The sequence below is a fragment of the Zonotrichia leucophrys genome, chromosome 11, assembly GCF_028769735.1.
Source record: "Zonotrichia leucophrys gambelii isolate GWCS_2022_RI chromosome 11, RI_Zleu_2.0, whole genome shotgun sequence".
NCBI classification, from domain to species: domain Eukaryota; kingdom Metazoa; phylum Chordata; class Aves; order Passeriformes; family Passerellidae; genus Zonotrichia; species Zonotrichia leucophrys.
Genome location: NC_088181.1, coordinates 3,932,786 through 3,950,495, shown reverse-complemented (window position 1 = coordinate 3,950,495; position 17,710 = coordinate 3,932,786). Strand labels below are relative to the sequence as shown.

Here is a 17,710-nt window from a genome sequence, read left to right as displayed (position 1 = left end):
AACTCTGGAATTGCCTTGGATTCTGAGTTCTGGATTGTGCTGAACTCTGAGCTCTGGATTGTCCTGAGTCCTGAACTCTAGAATTGCCATGGATTGTGAGCTCTGGAATTGCCGTTAATTGTGAGCCCAGAGGAGCTCTGTCCCATCAAGGCTGGCTCTGTGTGTTCCTCACATCCCCTGGAGGGGCACAGTCAGTGCCACCACCCAGGCAGGGAATGTTTGCACACAGCAGGTCTGTAATTGTTTACAAACCATCATGGAATTGTGTTTTTTCTCTAACCAAGCCCATTCCTGGGGAGCAGAGCTTCACTGCAGCCCCTTCTGCTGCTGACAGAGGGTTTGGGTGAGGAGCGCTGCCTTTGTATTCCTGGCACCTCCGAGTGTGCAATAATAAGGGTGATTATGTGGTCTAAAATCAGCTCAAGAAGTTACATAATAATTGATGCTTTCACTCTGGAGTGAAAGATTTCTGCAGCACTGTTTAATTATGAGGAACAGCTGAATTTTTGCCTGAAAAAGAAAAAAAAAATGAGAGAAATTACACACATTGGTCCTAGAGGAAAGCAGAAACATAGCTTGTGTTTTAAAAAGAAAAGAGTGATTTCAGTATATTTGACAGCAAGTATTTTCCTTGGAACATTGTGATTCTTATTCTCCGAAGCTATTAAAAATTATTACAGTACTTTATACTTCTAGAACAGCTGACATGGAAAATGACCTTCTTCCCAAACCATGAGCATTGAGTGAGCAGCTGCTGCAGATCAGCATCCTCTGTGATGAAGGGAAATGTCTTTGCCTGGTAAAAACCAGTGTAGAGGCACCAACTGCAGTGGTGTTGTGTCTTTTATAATAATTGAGGTTTTTATTTACAATACTGCATATTTGCTCTCTTCCCTGGGCTTACTTTTAGGAGTAGTCTAACTAACAATAATGATTTAAGGGGAAATATCTCAGACTAAACCTGAGCTTCGCCCTAAGCTTGTCCTAGAGGTTGGTGTTCTCTACCTGCAGAGAAATTCTTATAAATATAATCTTTCATATAAGGAAACTCCCTTAAGTAGTGTTAATATTTATATTAATATTTATATTAATGCATATAACAGCCAAGATGCGTGTGCATACAGCCTTCTAAAAAGTGATATTAATTCAGTATCCAAATGCTAATTGGTACATCAGTCAAAATTTATCATTTTACAGACGCTGTTGAAAGTGTGTCTGTAAAATTCCTGTATTTTCATGTAAAATGTAACAAACTCATCCACGTACACAAGCCCAATGCTTAGGCCAGCATTATGAAGAATTAAAAGTGCAAATTTATGTGTAATTTAAAATAAATGTGGGAGTTATGAGGAATAAAAGTCTTGATCCTATATATTAAATAGTCACAGATTTCATCATGATGAATAACAAATAACTCTGGCCAGGAAACCAATTTGGTTCCAACACTTTGGAGCAACTTCTTTCCTTTTTTAATGGTTACTGCTGAAGGAGAAAATTTAGTCTTCCTTTTGCTTCCAGATACACCCATGGACTCCACATCTCCCACAGGTAGTAAATAGATATTGATTCTGTTCATAGCAGAAGTACATTATTACAGTGATTAAACTGGAGACTTTCCTTTATGATATGAAAAAATTGGAAATTGGTGAGCTAAAGAGGATTTATTTTACAAAAGAGTTTGGGTTTTTCTATTCATCAAACTGTAATTCAAGCTCTAAATGCAAAGCCTCTGTGTATATCTCCCTTTTTAAGCAGCAGCAACTGGCATTTAAAATAAATGCTGATATTATAATTATCAAAGCATTATGTCTGTTAGAGCTGCTAATAGTCACTTTGCTTCATTTTTTTTTAATTTTACATTTGTCAAAATCCTGACAAGCATACTCTGGGATAATGTTAGATTCAATGTTGATATTGTTACTCAACAAGAACATTGATTATGTCTTAATAGGACATATTCAGTATGTATTATATGCAATTATCATCTTAAATGAACACAAGCATTTATTTAGCGCCAACTGAAATTATTTCAATCCAAAGATTTTTTCTTTCTGGTTAGCATTATATTATAAAGTCATTAGTACCAAATATGATATTGCAGCACACTCCTGATACAGAATTATGCATGAATACATAGTTTATAAACAGAATTATAAATAGAAGAGTCGAGGCACTGTTGCATCATTACAGAAATACAAATATCCATGGAATAGTCAGAAAACTCTCTTCTGATAATTAGTATTGAAAGGATCCTTAAAACACTTGTAAGCATTTTGAATGTTCTGTGTGTTGATTGCTTCACAAACAGAATTTGTTTTGATTTCAGCAACTTTCTGGGAATTTGGGGATTTCTATTCTCTCTATTTTTTTTTTTTTTTTGATGAGGACTGAAGCACTAAAGGAAGGCTTGGTGCTGGGCACTGAGTGTGCCCTGCCCAAAATACCAAAATATGCAATCCAAGGGTGTCTTGCATGGGGCACTGGAGCAATATTGGCTTGGGGCTTCCTGCTGCTGGGTGCTGCTGCAGGGACTCACAGCCTCAAGGGCCCCAAACCTTCCCTGTAACCACCCAAGCGCTTCCACTGGTTCCCACCTTGCATTTTGAGTCCTGCTGCATTGGTGGTGCTGCAATTCCAGCAGAATTTGGATGCCCCACAGCCCAGACCAAGGCTTGGACTGTCCCTGCTGCTGGTGTGAAATGACTGCAGGGAGAATTCACGGGCAAAGGAATGGTTCTGCTGCTGTCATTGTACAAACGCTCTCAACAGTGCCACACTCCACAGAGTCACAGCTGATAAATAACAAACCACACCAGCAGCGACTTGATGTTCATTTATTGCAATAATCCATTCTCCTTTGAGGATCCACTTGGGAGTGGGGCTTATTTCTGTTCCTGACATCTCACTGTCCACTGATTGCATTCCTTTGGAAGGCTGTGTTTAGGTCACTTAGGAGCAGGATTAGGTTTAGTGACAGGCAGTGACTTTGTGGGACACGTCTGAGTTTCTGTGGGGTCCCAAAATAATCAAATTTTGGGTGATGCATCCCTGCAGCAGGGCAGGGATGGAGATGGGGAAAGAAGGATGTTCTCCCCTGTCTCAGACATCTTTTATGAAAAATCCTTTTTTTAGGAAAAAAGAAACTGAGAAGCCTCAGGAACAAAATGTAAACATTGATTATCTGTTGCTGTGGAATGCAACAGGTGCATCTGTGATTGGTCTCATGTGGTTGTTTCTAATTAATGGCCAATCACAGCCCATCTGGCTCGGACTCTCTGTCAGAGCCACAAGCCTTTGTTATCATTCTTTCTTTTTCTATTCTTAGCTAGCCTTCTGATGAAATCCTTTCTTCTATTCTTTTAGCATAGTTTTAATATAATATATATCATAAAATAATAAATCAGCCTTCTGGAACACGGAGTCAGATCCTCATCTCTTCCCTCATCCTCGAACCCCTGTGAACACAATCCCTGCTGCTGCCTGGCTCTGCTGGGCTGGGGGCAGGAGAAATCTGTGAGGTCTTTACAAGAGAGTGCAAAGAGAGCCTGTGATGGGAACGAGCTCTGCTCAGGGTTTGCATCTGTTAGCAGCTGCTTCCCCTAACAAGGCAAATATTTGGTGTCAGAACGAGTTGGAGGAAGTGCTGCATAGCCGGGAAGTGTGAAGTATTCATAATTACATGAAATACTACTCAAAATTCAATGTTTCTCACATTTTGCGTGAGCTTAAACATTGGACTCCTGTCACAGACGTTTCCTGCTGCAGTAGATGCAATTTCTAGCACAAATGGGCTTGTTTTCAATAGAAAATGGGATGATTTTCAATGGAAAAAAGGCCAATTTGTGAGTAAAAATGGGCTTTCTGAGCAAAGAGGCTTATAAACATGAAGTGATAAATGGGCTTTGCAAGTTTTCCATACAATAATAACGACTTTCTAATCAAAATAATGAAAAAGTCACAGCCAGGAGAGGGGAGAGAAGTCTCATTCAGGTTTTAATGCACTTTAGGAAACAAATATATGAAAACTATAAATTTAGTTCCCCTCCATGGCGTGAGTTTGTGTTGCAGACATGTCAGTAATACTTCTTTGCATTTGTTTTTATGATGTTATAAATCAAACTCCTGGTCTTGCTTTGCCACCTTATGAGATGAATTTCATGGAATAATGTTGTGAGACTACAGGAAATACATTTCTTTGGATCCCCTGTGTGGCAGTGGCATCTGATTTCCTAGCAGTCCATATGTTTTTAGGACAAAATTTCTCTTCTGGCTTGACTTGTTGATTTAACATGAAAAATTTATTGTTTCATAATAGCTGATCTGATGAGCAACAGAGGTGGTTGCTTCTCTGTTGGCCCAAAAATGTTTCAAAATTTACCTGCTGAGGAGCTGGGATCTCCTTCTCCAAAAGGAGATCCAAAAGGTGCTCCAAAAAAAAGAGATGGTGGGATGTGCCCAGGAAAACATAAAATGCAAAATCCACAGTTTGGGCAAAGCTTCCAAATCCCTTGGATGCAGAGGAGCCTGGGTGACCCAAGGGGCTGAGGTTGCTTTGCTGGGCTGTGTCCCAGCAAAAATTCCCTGGAAAAATGCTGGATGAAGGACATGGGTGAGGGATGTCAAGGCTGGGAACCCTGGGCTCTTGCAGACACAGTTCCAAGAAGTGCAAAATTCACAGTTTGGGAAAAAACTCCAAACCCCTTGGATGCAGAGGAGCCTGGGTGACCCAACGCAAGGGGCTGAGGTTGCTTTGCTGGGCTATGATGTCCAATTCCTGATAATTCTCTGGAAAAATGCTGGATAAAGGACATGAATGAGGGATGTCAAGGCTGGGAACCCTGGGCTCTTGAAGACACAGTTCCAAGAAGTGCAAAATTCACAGTTTGGGAAAAAACTCCAAACCCCTTGGATGCAGAGGGATTTGGCTGAGGTTGCTTCACTGGGCTGTGTCCAATTCTCTGGAAAAGTCTTGGATAAAGGACATGGATGAGGGGTGTCAAAGGTGGGAACCCTGGGCTCTTGCAGGCACAGTTCCAAGAAGTGCAAAATTCACAGTTTGGGAAAAATCTCCAAATCCCTTGGATGCAGAGGAGCCTGGGTGACCCAACGCAAGGGGCTGAGGTTGCTTTGCTGGGCTATGTCCAATTCCTGATAATTCTCTGGAAAAATGCTGGATAAAGGACATGGATGAGGGGTGTCAAAGCTGGGAACCCTGAGCTCTTGCAGGCACAGTTCCAAGAGGCTCCAAAAGCAGCAGCTTTGTTGCAGTTTTCCTGATGGGATGCAGGTTTATTGTCCAGAAGGGTTTGGATAAACATTCCTGGGCAATGTGAGGTTCTCACTGTGTGGCTGCAGCCCCTGCCCATCTGTGGCCTCTGTGCTCACATGGCCTTTGGGCAGGTGCTTCCACCTGAGGCAGGCCCAGAATTCTCATTTTATTGAAATCCCACTGAGATCCATGTCATAATTCCCTAGGAGTGCCAGGGGAGCAGGATCTGATGCTGAGAACATCAGAACATCGTCTTTGACAGAGCCCTTGCTGAGCCCTGCTCCAGGTTTCATTCCTGATGGGAGAGATAGGAATTCCAAAGGTTGCCACATTCCCATTCCAGAACTGACCACAAATGGGGTTTTTTCCCGGATTAAGGCAGTGTTTTATCAGAGGAAATTAAGTTGGATTTTGCTGTGGGCCTGCAGAGGTGGGCAGCCAAAGAAGAACCCAAGATACGGCAATCAGCTATCAACAATATAAATCATTAATATCGCCCTGCACATTGGCTTTGGGCAATAACTGGAATCTCTGCCTGTTTTGGAAACTGTTTTTTTGTTTCTTGCAGTGGAGCAAACTTAGATTACCAGTCTAAATGCTAATACCCAGAATGAATGGGATTTAATAAAGTGAATTTATATGTAGATTGTGACATTAGTATTTAATTATGTACCCATCATAACACTGATGAAGCAAGCTGCTAAATATTGGTGCACTGAAGGCAGAGCTTACTCTTAAAGAGCAAGTATATTTTAATTTCTTACCTCTTTCCTAATCTTCCTAAATAACAGGATAAATTATGTACTGTTTACCAATATTCACCTTCATTCTGGATTGCAAATGAGGTTTCCAGGGCAGCAGCTGATCTCATAGAAAGCTGTGCTTGTGTTTCAGTAAAACTCTGATAACAGACCTGTTTCTCTGCTATGTTTTATTAGGCTAAATAAAGTTTTGGGGTTTTTAAAATTTATTATTTTAATATTAATTAAAAATAGTATGTTATCTCCGTGGTTTTTTTTTTTTTCCTTAACCTTTTATTGTTTTTTTTTTCAGACTATGGAAAGCCCAAAGTATGAGCTGGTGATAGAAGCCAAGGACATGGGTGGGATGGACGTGGGACTGACAGGCACAGCCACTGCCACCATTCTCATTGACGACAAGAATGACCACGCACCAGAATTCACCAAGAAGGAGGTAAGAGCTGCCCATCTGTTCTCTCCAAAACCGTGCAAGCAATCCTAATCAGCTCATTTCTAAATATAAAGATGTTCTTTGAGGAAAGAAGACGGTACAGAATGTTTTTTTAGCTCGGTCTGGCAGACTTTCCTGGAGCTGCTCTTTTCTTTTTTTCACGTTAATGAACCAGCACCAAACCACAGTGCAACCATAAGGTTAAAAAAATGATGTAATTTAGAGATTGGCTAGAAGGGTGCAAACCTGTAAAATCAATTTTCTGGTGGTAGCTTTCTCCTTTTGCTCCTGTGGGGGGAAATAGCAAAACTAGCTTAAGGCTTTGGATGGTCAGGACCGTGGGTGAAAACAACATTTTCTTCCTGTCTGCAGCACTTCCCCTGTGAGCCAGACAGAATTTGGGGGTCTGGAATTAAAGCTCCAGTCCTAAAAGCTCCCAATTCAGCCTACAGGTGAAATTTGTAAGGAAAGGTGGTTTTTCCCTGTAAATTGAATTCAGCTGGAAGTTCAGATAAACCCCAAAACCAAGGGGAGGGAATGCCCTGCCTGAATCCAGCAGAGTTCCAGCCCTGCTCACACTGATCTCTTCCACCCCCTACATTCACTGTAAGTCTGATTTAGTTTTTGGTATCTAGAGAGAATTAGATAGTTTTAAAATTTTTACCTAATTACAGCCAGGTTGGATTTTGCTGTTAAAGTTTCCTGGGGCTCTGCAAACTTTTAAGGAGAAATTCCCAAAATATGAGAAGTAACTCTGATTTTAAGATAATTGTGGAGTAGGAAAGGAAAGCCTGTTGCTGTAGAGTTTTTTTATTTAACCTGAAGTATATTTTTTACCTTTTAAAAATTTGTTTCCTGGCCTAATATTAGTGATTTGCCAATGGATTATATTGATTATATGGATATATAATTGATTCTATTATATTGCTGTTATTTGACTTGAAGAATTATTTCTTTTATAAATGCAAAGTAAATGAAATAATTCCAACACAACAGAGAAGGTTTTTTAAAAAAAAAGAAAAAAGAAGAAAGACAATTGTGGCAAGGGAATATCTATAACTACATCAGTAAAATGCTTTGGCAGCAGTGTTTCAGTCACCTGAAAATTATCGTGGACAGACTGATCCAAACCCTTTAAGTTCATGGGTGACAATTAAGTGACAATGATCAAACTATTAATTCCTTTAGAATTACCTTTTAGATCAGGCTTTTAATGCTCTGAAAGCCATTTCCTGACAACCAATACTTAAAATATCTTTGAAATGCTGTATTTTTTTTAACCTTCTGGAAAATAACAATGTACAAGGACAGCTCGATGCTTTTAGAAATAAGAATTTATTGGATCAATCAATATTGATAGCAAGTCATGTCAGTCAGATTCCTACCTGCTTGAGTTTCCAAAGTTGGAGAATTCTTCTCTGGAAGAAATATTTCTAGATTGAATTCTTTTGAAGAAGTCTTTCTATAATTATAGTCCTGTTTGACATAATTTGGTAATTTGGACACGAAAATTCATGTGCCTGCTTAGCCACAAATGTATTGCGAGTCTCAGTTTATGTGGAAATTCAGAAATGCTTATAAATTCTGTTCTGTCAGTGACAGTAAAAGTTACTTTATAGCCTGGAAAGTTTGTGGGTTTTAGCATTGAAATTAAATAGGTGTGAAGAGACAGCATTATCTTGTTTTCTTTGAAAAATCTGCTCTTAGATATTTTTCTTGTATTTTTCTCTTTTCCATAGTGACACTTCTCTTCCTTTTTAATGGTTTGCTGTGGGTTTGAACCTTTCACTATTTAGAGATGCTAATGACCTCAGAAATCTTCCTCTGCCTCGCTAAGTGATGTTCATATTCCATGAAGAAGGCAGGAAAAATCAGCCTTTCATGTACGGTGCCAGGCCCCTGCAGGAGCGGATGCTCTGTTAAAATAAGAGCAGGGAGGTGTCTATCAGTTGATTTAATGCCACTTTATTTGATTTTCTGCTGCAAGTGCTTAGTTATTGCATTTTAATACCAGTTGCATACCACAGGCTGCAATACTCTTGATTGGAATTAGAGCTGAAAGAAAAAGACAATATTTTTCAAGGTAACTTCTGAAGGAGAAAGCTCAGTAAATCTGAAGCTTTGATTACAAAGTGTAGCTTGTTTTATTTAGTTTAATGAATAATATTTTCAATTATAAATAATATATTATAGTAATAAATTAAATTATTTCTGGCCTTGGACACTTCCAGGGATTGGGCAGCCACAGCTTCTCTGAGCAACTTGTTCCTCACCACCCTCATAGGGAGGAATTTCCTTCAAATACCCAATTTAAATCCACATTTCTACAGCTAAAGCCCATTCCCACTTGTCCTATCCCTACCTGATGTTGAGCAAAGTCCCTCTCCTGGCAGAGGCAGTGCTTGCCCAGTGACTCTGCTCTCCCCGCTCTCTTTTTCCCTCCCTGCATCCCCTTCCTGAGCCAGGAAAATTCATCCAAGGAGTGCCAGTTGCCCCCAGGAGCAGCTGAGCATCCTGGCTGGGATCAGCACAGCAATTCCTCTGCCTGCAGAGCAAGAGATGAAACCCTGGGGGCTTGGGGTGTTGTCGTGATCCATCCTTACGGATGGGTTTGTGATGGTTCGTGGATTGATCTCAGGGTGCAGAAAAAGCCAACACGGTACAAGGGGGTTTGCAGTAATAATCAAAACAAATGCACCTTTATTGAGTGACCACAGGAAAATGGGATAGAGGGATTAAGGGAGAGGAAAATATAGAGAAAGAGAGAGAAAGAGGGAGTTAGAGCTACCAAACGTAGAGACTAAGTTTTTTGGTCCAGTCCAGACGAGGACCCGCCTGTTACGTCGGGGAGATCTCGAAGTCTCTCGCTAACTCAGAGGTTTTTATTATGATAACTCTATTGGAAATTGCGAGGGGGGGATACAGATACAATAAGGAATAGATGTAACAGGTAGTCCATGCTCTCAGCAGTAAATGAGAGCCATTGTTTTCGTGGTCCAGCGGTCACAACCTGCAGGCAAACATCTCGCTTTGGTCAGCTTGCCTCCCCACACACCTCCACGGGCTGGGGGTTTCAGTGCCAGTCCTTGGGAGGAGCAGAGGGGCCTTTGCACATGGGGGTACCATGTCTCAGTCCTTGGTGGAGAGGCTCCTTCCATCTCAGTCTGTCTGTCCCAGTGGTTGTAAAACAGGTGAGGGTCTTCTGTGGGGGGACCACCCGAAACTCAGGAGCAGTCCAGCCAGGCCGAGAGGTGGGACAGCTCCCAAGGCTGTTGTTGCAAAAAGGGCAAAGTGCTCCCTTCTTATTCTCATTGGGCTCAGTGCAGCATCCAGCAAACAACAGCTGTGAAAGCAATAACTTAGCGCCGTGCTCTCAGGTCTCAGGGCCTTTGGTGTGTGACTTTCTCCTTCAGAGCCAGGGATTTTATACAGGGGGATCTTCTCTTCAGTGGTCCCCCAATGACAGTTGTGAGGCAGATGAGGGATATTTGCAGACTCTCCCAGGTGTGTGTCAGGAGCTTTGATGGCTCAATAAATGAGACTTTGCTTCAGCCCACTTCATTATTTGCTTATTGCCCTGTCGCTCTTCCAAAATCTCTGCCTTGTTCTGTCTCACATCCACACCTCCTGCTAATGATGGGCTCTGAGCAGGGTAAAAATCCATTCAGGTGTGCAAACAGCACCCTGCTCTCTCCAGGGGTTTTAATAATTTCATCTCTAATGCCAAATAGAGCAATATTTTAAGAGTTCCTCCAAAACTCCCAGGTGAGGTAGCAAGGTCTGCCTTTTAAAAGGTCACAGTGGCTGGGATATTGTGCCAGATTTAAATTACAGAGATTGAAAATAGAGATACTTGTAAAGTTAGTGGCTGCTTTGTAAAATTTACAACCTTATTTCTATTATGGGAAAAAGTTTTAAAATTTATTTGATGAATTATTATTTTGTGTCACAAAGGATTTTGGAGTTTCCTTTACAGCAGGGAAAGGCCTTAGGCTCAAATTTTGTTCAGCTGTAAGGAATTGCTTATGAGAAAATAAGGAATGAAGCAAAGCAAGGAGCAGGCACAGATTGTTCTGGAAAATCTGATGCCTGGCTTGCATCCTGCAGGGTGTTCCCAGTGGGTGGGAATGAGCTGGGCTGAGTGAACACTGAGGGTGCTGAGTGTTTATACCTAGAACATTAACAAAAATGAGAATTCTTTTCTTGTGTCACTGTAAGAGTGGCTGACCGATCACTGCAGTATTGTATCCTGCAAAAAAGGGGATTTTGGTCCAGAGTTAACGTCGCTGTGGCTGTGGTGTGATGAAAAATTAACAATGTGGCATCTGCTGAAAGACACGAGCTGGCAAATTCTCCTCTTGTGTCTGTTCCTGGAGGTCTGGCTCTGCCTGAGACCTGGAGAAGGAAAAAATGAGTTCTAACACAAGAAAGATATGGACTTGACCCCTTTCTGTCTTTTCTTCCTTCTCCAAAAGAATAGTCCAACAAATCCTATTTACTCCATTCCTGCCTGCAGAGAGTGTGCTCAAAAATGAGATTCCTCTGCCTCTGTTTGCCTTTATCTTCTGACCTGAATTTTTAAAGCTTCCATTGCTGCTCTTTTATGTGTTGTTTTCCCTATATATCAGATATCTTGTCCTTCCTTGGTAGATCCTGCCAATGCAGTGGTGTGGCTGAAGGGGATGATTTTTCTGCAGTGCCCCCAATTCCCACTTTTCTCCTCCTCCACAGATTTGGGGCTGCAGCCCATCCCTAGGCAAACCTGGAAAAGTGGGATTTGTCACAGTGATCCCACTGGCACATAAGAAACAGAGAATTCATTTGCCAGGGAACAACCATTCCTCACACAATTCCTCCTTCTGCCACTTCCAGCCTCGCCTTCAACTCCATCCATTTCTGGGACAAAGAAATGTGACACAGAAATAATTCTGTCACACCAGGGAGAGCAAGATTAGGGAAAATATTTTGCCTGGTATAAATTTACTTTTAATATACATATTCTTAGAAAAGAATTTTCCAGTAAAATTCAAAAAAAAAGTAAAAGATCTTGCCTCCTGTGAACAGAATAAAATTTGTGTAATTTGACAGAACCCCAACCACGGTGAGACTTGAGATACACCAGTGCTGGGAGTCTTGAGTGAAAAATATGATTTGCTCCCATTTTGAATGCCAGCTGATAAATGGTTTATAAAAGAGTAATAAATGGCTAATGGGAGCTTTATTAAATGATCCATCAGTTCCTGTGGAGGCTGTGAGAGGGGAGTTCTGAGACCATGATGGATGGTGGCTTGCAGGGCTGTCTCCTGTGTCCCCCATGGGGAAGGCAGCCCCTGGAGGACAATCTGCACCTCCTTCTGCTCGTGGCTCACAGAGGATCTGAGAATTCCTCAGCACCATCTGGACAGATTGATTGTGCAGCTCAGGCTGCTGAGAAACGGCCTTGAAGCTGCTGAGAGTCCCTGCATTAGTTCTCGGTATTGGCTAAACTGTATTGAGGAACAAATAGGGAGTTAAAGCAATTTTAAGGTTCCTCCTGGATCACTTTTCAATACTTTTATAAAAGTGTCTCTCTTGGATGAGTTACTTTTCTTTTCTGTGGTAAACAGACCTTGGTAACCCAGAGCAGATCTGCCCACTGACTTTGCATGTTTGAAGTGAACCAATCTCACCTCTCCTCTGCTGTGGACTGAGTCCTTCTTACCTTGTCTTGCAGCGAAAAATTTGCTCTTTGGGATTCTTAATTGATTTTGTTCCTTTCTGTGCAGTGAGCTGGACCACACCTTTAGATACAATCATGTTAATGGTAGATAATTCCCTTTCCAACCCCCTTCCACAGGATTTTTTCCTTTTCTTTAAATCTGACTGGGAGAGCTATTGAGTGAGAACTGTGGTGGTGTTTGCAGGGGTCCCAGGATGAGGGAAGAGATGAGAATCTTGACTCCATGGTTCAGAAGGCTGATTTATTATTTTATGATATATATATTACATTAAAAGAAAATGATATATTAGAACTATACTAAAAGAATAGAAGAAAGGATTTCATCAGAAGGCTTCAAAGGAAAGAAATGGAAAGGAATGATAATAAAATCTTGTGACTGACCAGAGAGTCTGAGAGAGCTGGACTGTGATTGGCCATTAATTAGAAACAACCACGACACCAATCACAGATGCACCTGTTGCATTCCACAGCAGCAGATAATCAATGTTTACATTTCATTTCTGAGGCCTCTCAGCTTCTCAGGAGAAATGATCCTAACAAAAGTGTTTTTCATAAAATATATCCATGACAGAGAACCACAAGCGTGTGGAAAACAGAGCCAGAGAGGAGCTAAAGCCCAGCTGGGCAGCAAGGCCAGGGCTGCAGCCCTCTGCCATTCCCTGCTGGGGTGGAAATCACAGAGCAAACCAGGCTGAACAGACACAAAAGCAGCTGCCAGTTCGTTCTCTCTCTGAGCTGGGAAGAACAAACCAGTCTGGGTTCCTCCCACACCACAGCCTGCTCTCTGCTGCTGCACTTTGGCAGGGCTGAGGGGCTGGAGCAGCAGCACCAGATCCGAGCAGACGACAAACCCCTGCCAGGCTGGTAGTCAAGAATCAGAGTTTCATTATGGCCTGAAAGTGATGGGAACCAATCTGGAATTCCAGCAGCCTGCTCAAATTGGATCCAACTCCCCCAGCGCTGGTTTGTCAGCAGAAAGAGTTTTGTGGGATGGATAAAACCATTGCAGCAGAATCACATGAGCAGAGTGCATATTGGAATTTCCATTTGGCTCCCGTTTTTGGGCTGTGAGACAATTTACATGCAGAGAAACCAGAATTCATGCAGGAACTCAGCAGAGCAGGGCAAAGCCTCTGCAGCTGTCAGTGAACTTTGGCACAAAGAGCAGCTTCAGCACGGCTGGGGAGCACCGGAGAGGAGCTCCTGGGCCACCCTTGTTTTTTCTGGAGTTGTAGATACAGCTAGAAAGGCTCCTGGAGCATATCTTAACCTTCAGAAACCTCTACACTGGATAAATATTTGCACTGACCTTTTCACTCAGCTTTATTTCCACTTCATCCTCTTGCAGCAGTTCACTGACACACTCGACATAGCTCCAAGTGCCCAAAAGTCTCCTTGAAAGCAAATGAAGGATCTTACCTGGTGTATTTTTCATGTGTGAGAGGCAGAATTTGTGAAAGGAAACAAACATCTAAATAGCAGCAAATATTTTATTTTCTAAATGAAGACTGTGAGCATTCTGTTGTCACTGCAAAATGAAATTTAATTTCAAAATGAAATTTAATTTTCATTGACTGTACCATTTCTTCATGGCTAATAATTGGTCATTGGTCTCGCCCACAGTACAGTTTATGGCATCCAGAATTTTCTGAGCTGTCCTGACTTATAGAACAGGTTTCAAAATCACATAAGCAGTTTAGGAATCTAAAATCTAAATAACAGGCATGTAGACACTCCCCTATTTTTTTTCCCCTTAAATAATTTTAGATGTCAAAAATAATTTTTAAAATATTATTGGACTAAATTAAATAGCTGTGAAGACATCTGGTGCCCACTGGAGTTCAAAAATCTGGGTTTAGGAGCATAGATTGCTTTGTCTCTCAGTGCAATTAGGATTCCAAATATCTGTCTGTCTTCTAAAAACTTTCAAATAACCTGGAAAAATGCCCATGATCAGGAAGAAGGTTTATTAATATTTCTCAGTTGTCTTGTGGTGCTACCAAACTAAGGACATCTGGAAGACTTATTTAAACAATCTGGCTATCTGGATAATGAAATTAGGCTTTTTGTTATTTTTGTTTTTACTTCTTCTTGAATATTGTGTGTCAGTTTTTATCAGAATTAGCTGGCTAGAGGATTCTCATGTGATGAGAAATGCTCAGCACCGCTCAGGATTGAATTACCAACGACCTTAACAACAAATACTCTGCTGCAGTATTTTCAAGAGTAGAATAATTTCAGAGAAAGGAAAACAAATACGATTATTCTGTGCATTGACTGAGACAGGGAACTCTTCAGCAAGAAACCAAGACCAAATGAAATAACATTGTTTGGCAGACCAGTGGTTCCCGGGCTCATCCAGATTCACACTGTGTGCATAATAATCTGTATTCATGCGGCTTTCAGCAAGCTATCTGCATCACCAGTGTAAGCACTTTGTTCAAGAACTTTTGCAAAATATGTGTAACACGAAGTCCATGCACTTATCACATAATTAGGGCTGGATGTGCTGCCTGGCAGGAGGCAGCAGATTCCCACATTTATCTCTGCTCGTGAGGGGTGAGCTCACTGCTTTGTTTCTCCCCACCAAGGTCAGGAAATACACGAAGTTGTCTATTTAATCTGCAGATAAACACATTTCAGTGGTGCATAAAACAACAGAGTGCCTGCTTTATAACCTGGGAGCAGCTGAGAAACACTTGTACAATGCAGGGAAGGGTCTGTGAATGGAAATGATCATTCAAACAGTGGGAATTTGGGGAGGAGCACAAAGGCACTGTGCTGCTCCTCCACATCTGATTTTCCTCCCAGCACTCTGGCTCTCCAAGTAGGCTCACACAGCAAACTTGCATTTTTGCCAGTCCTTTTCGCTTTTTTTTCCCTTTTTGTCACTGTTCCTTCCCTGCCCTTTGTTTAGCTGCCCTGATTTGCTGTCCTCAGCTGATCTGAGCCACCCTGATGCCAACTCCTTTGCCTCTGCAAGCCTTGGGTTGTGTTGGAAGGTCAGCAGCAGCTCCGTGGCAATAACAGCAATTCTCACTGCAGCTGGCAAATTCTCACCACAAACCCAAAAATCCTGTGCTGCCTTATCCTCCAAAGGCTTCTTCCATCTGCTTCTGCAGGCAGCAAATACCCAAACCCTGCGAGCAGCAGAAAAGCCATAAAAACCCACAATTTACTGCTCTCTTCCCCAAGAAGTGAAGGTTAATGTGCTTCCTCAACGTGGTCCATCAAGTGTGAACTTTACAACAGATATTAAGGTCAGGATTACAAAGCAAACAGTAGCAGTGAGAGTTTGGAGTATCTCTAGCACAAACACGTTTGGTGAGGAGCTGGAGAGGAGAAATTAGAAATTGAAAAGGAAGGAAGGCTCAGACAAAGGCTCTTGAGGGAAGCACAAGCTAAACAAAGATAGTGTAATGTCTCCAGGTCTAGTCTTGGATCACTTATTCAGGGAAGCTGTATAAACATAATTATTAGCAATCATTGCCAGGAGTGGATATGCGATTTTCCAATTAAACAAAAAAACCCCAAAACCAACAACCCCCAAAAAAAAAAATAATCCCCAAAAAACCCCTCCAGCTGGAATTTTGCAGTTGCCTTCAAATCAAATTAGGACTGTTTTCTACCAATTTCAATTGGACAATTGAAAATTTGAGTATTTCCCCTGTAATACATAATATTATAATATATAATATAATATTGTAATATATAATATTATTATATATAATTGCTCTAAATGAACTGGTGAAGCAGTCCATGGGAATGTCCTTTGATTTCACTCTTCTCCAAGAGTATTCATGGCATATTGAACTTCATAAACTGTCCAAGGAATTCCAGCTCCAACACTGAGTGCTGGCAGGTGACACAGAGACTTCCAAGAAGCTTCACACAGTTGCTTTCAGATCAAGATAAAAAATGATGCATCAAAATCTTTTCTGAAATTAACTTTGGGGGTCTCTGTTGGGAGACCTCGCTTGACTGTGTGAGATCCAGCTGAAAAAAACCCTTAGTGTGGAAACAGTGAATTCTACACATGGTATTCATTGCAGAGTGGCTCTTAAATCATCATTGTCTTGTTCATAGAATCCCAGAATGATCTGGGTTGTAAGGGACTTTACAATCATCTCATTCCATGTACCCTCGATGCCTCAGATTTTGGCTTTTCTATTTTCCACATTCTGTGCTGCTTTAGTGTGTGGGTCTGGGTTCACATCAGGGGATGCTGAGCTCTGTGCACAGAGCAGGGAGACAAAACAATTCCTGCTCCAGCTGGGCACCAAGGACAAATGATCCCAATCTCAGCCCAGGAGCACAAACCCCGTGGGCTGGAGAGAGAAAAACAAGCAGGGTGGGACTGCCTGGGCTAAAGCTGGAATGGGACAATGAACTGCAAGGTGCAAATGGAGCAGAACTGATCCCAGGGAGAGACCCCGGGAGCGCTCGTGCATTTTGGGGCCATTTTGGTTCATCCTGGGTTCATTTTGGGACCATTTTGGGCTCATTTTGGGGCCATTTTGGTTCATCTTGGGTGCAGCCCTGGCTGGGCTCTTGTGCTGCCCAAGGTGGATCCATTGAGGAGATCCATTTAATAAATCCCTGCTTTATTCTGTAGCTCTGCCCAGCCTCTGTTGTAGATCAGCCTTCTCAAGGCATCACTGTGGCAGGGACACCTTCCACTGTCCCAGGTTTCTCCAAGCCCCAATGTCCAGCCTGGCCCTTGGACACTTCCTGGGATCCAGGGGCACCCTCAGCTGTGCCAGGGCCTCCCCAACCTCACAGGCAATCATTTCTCCCTAATATCCAATCTAATCCTCCCTCTTTCAGTTTAAAGTAATTCAGAATGTAAATTGGGGGTCAGGCAGTGAGGAAGAGATTGCCAAGTATTACCTTTTTGGCCTTGAAGGATTTTTTACTTTATGTATTAATTATTTCAGTTCCTCACCTGTGGAATGCAGAATTTCAACAGAAACACCAAGAATTCTAAATCTCTTTGTTTGACACAGTGCAGCTGATTGGAGAAGTAACAAATAGAGGAATTGTTAGATGTGTTGCAAATATCACTGTAATCCCACGAGTTCAGAAACCCACACTGTTAATATGCCTGCAGCATCTGTGGGAGTTCTGTTTTAAAGCAGGATTAAACATGATAACACACTATAGATCTTAACATATTCAATTTGCAGCAGACAAAACCCTATTTAATACCAATTACTGAATATGTGTGAGCTGGTATCATAGCTGCAGTTTATATGAGCAGAGGGAATTTGTAAAGCTGAAGTCTATTCATTCAAAAATAATAGTTTATGTGGCTGCCTGGGTCATTCCACTGGAGTGCAATGAGTTTTGTGATCAGTTTATCAATTCCTTCACTGACAAGTGAGATTTTAAGATTTTTCTCAGCAACACTAAAACTGATTTGGCTACTCTGAAATTTGCTAACCATCTGCGCACACGAATCAAAGTGTCAGGTTTATTTAGACAAAATATCTTTTTTTCTTTCTGCCCTGAAGCATTAAAATAGACAATGG

General features: G+C 41.7%; 1 protein-coding gene across 2 annotated transcripts in view; it reads left to right on the top strand.

Annotated features, from left to right (window-relative positions):
- Positions 1-17,710, top strand: part of CDH13 (cadherin 13) — a 447,425-nt gene that overhangs the window by 358,450 nt on the left and 71,265 nt on the right. For both annotated transcript variants that reach the window (XM_064722933.1, XM_064722932.1), the window contains exon 8: positions 6,323-6,463. In XM_064722933.1, the coding sequence (XP_064579003.1) occupies positions 6,323-6,463 (141 nt within the window). The remainder of the gene's footprint in view (positions 1-6,322; positions 6,464-17,710) is intronic.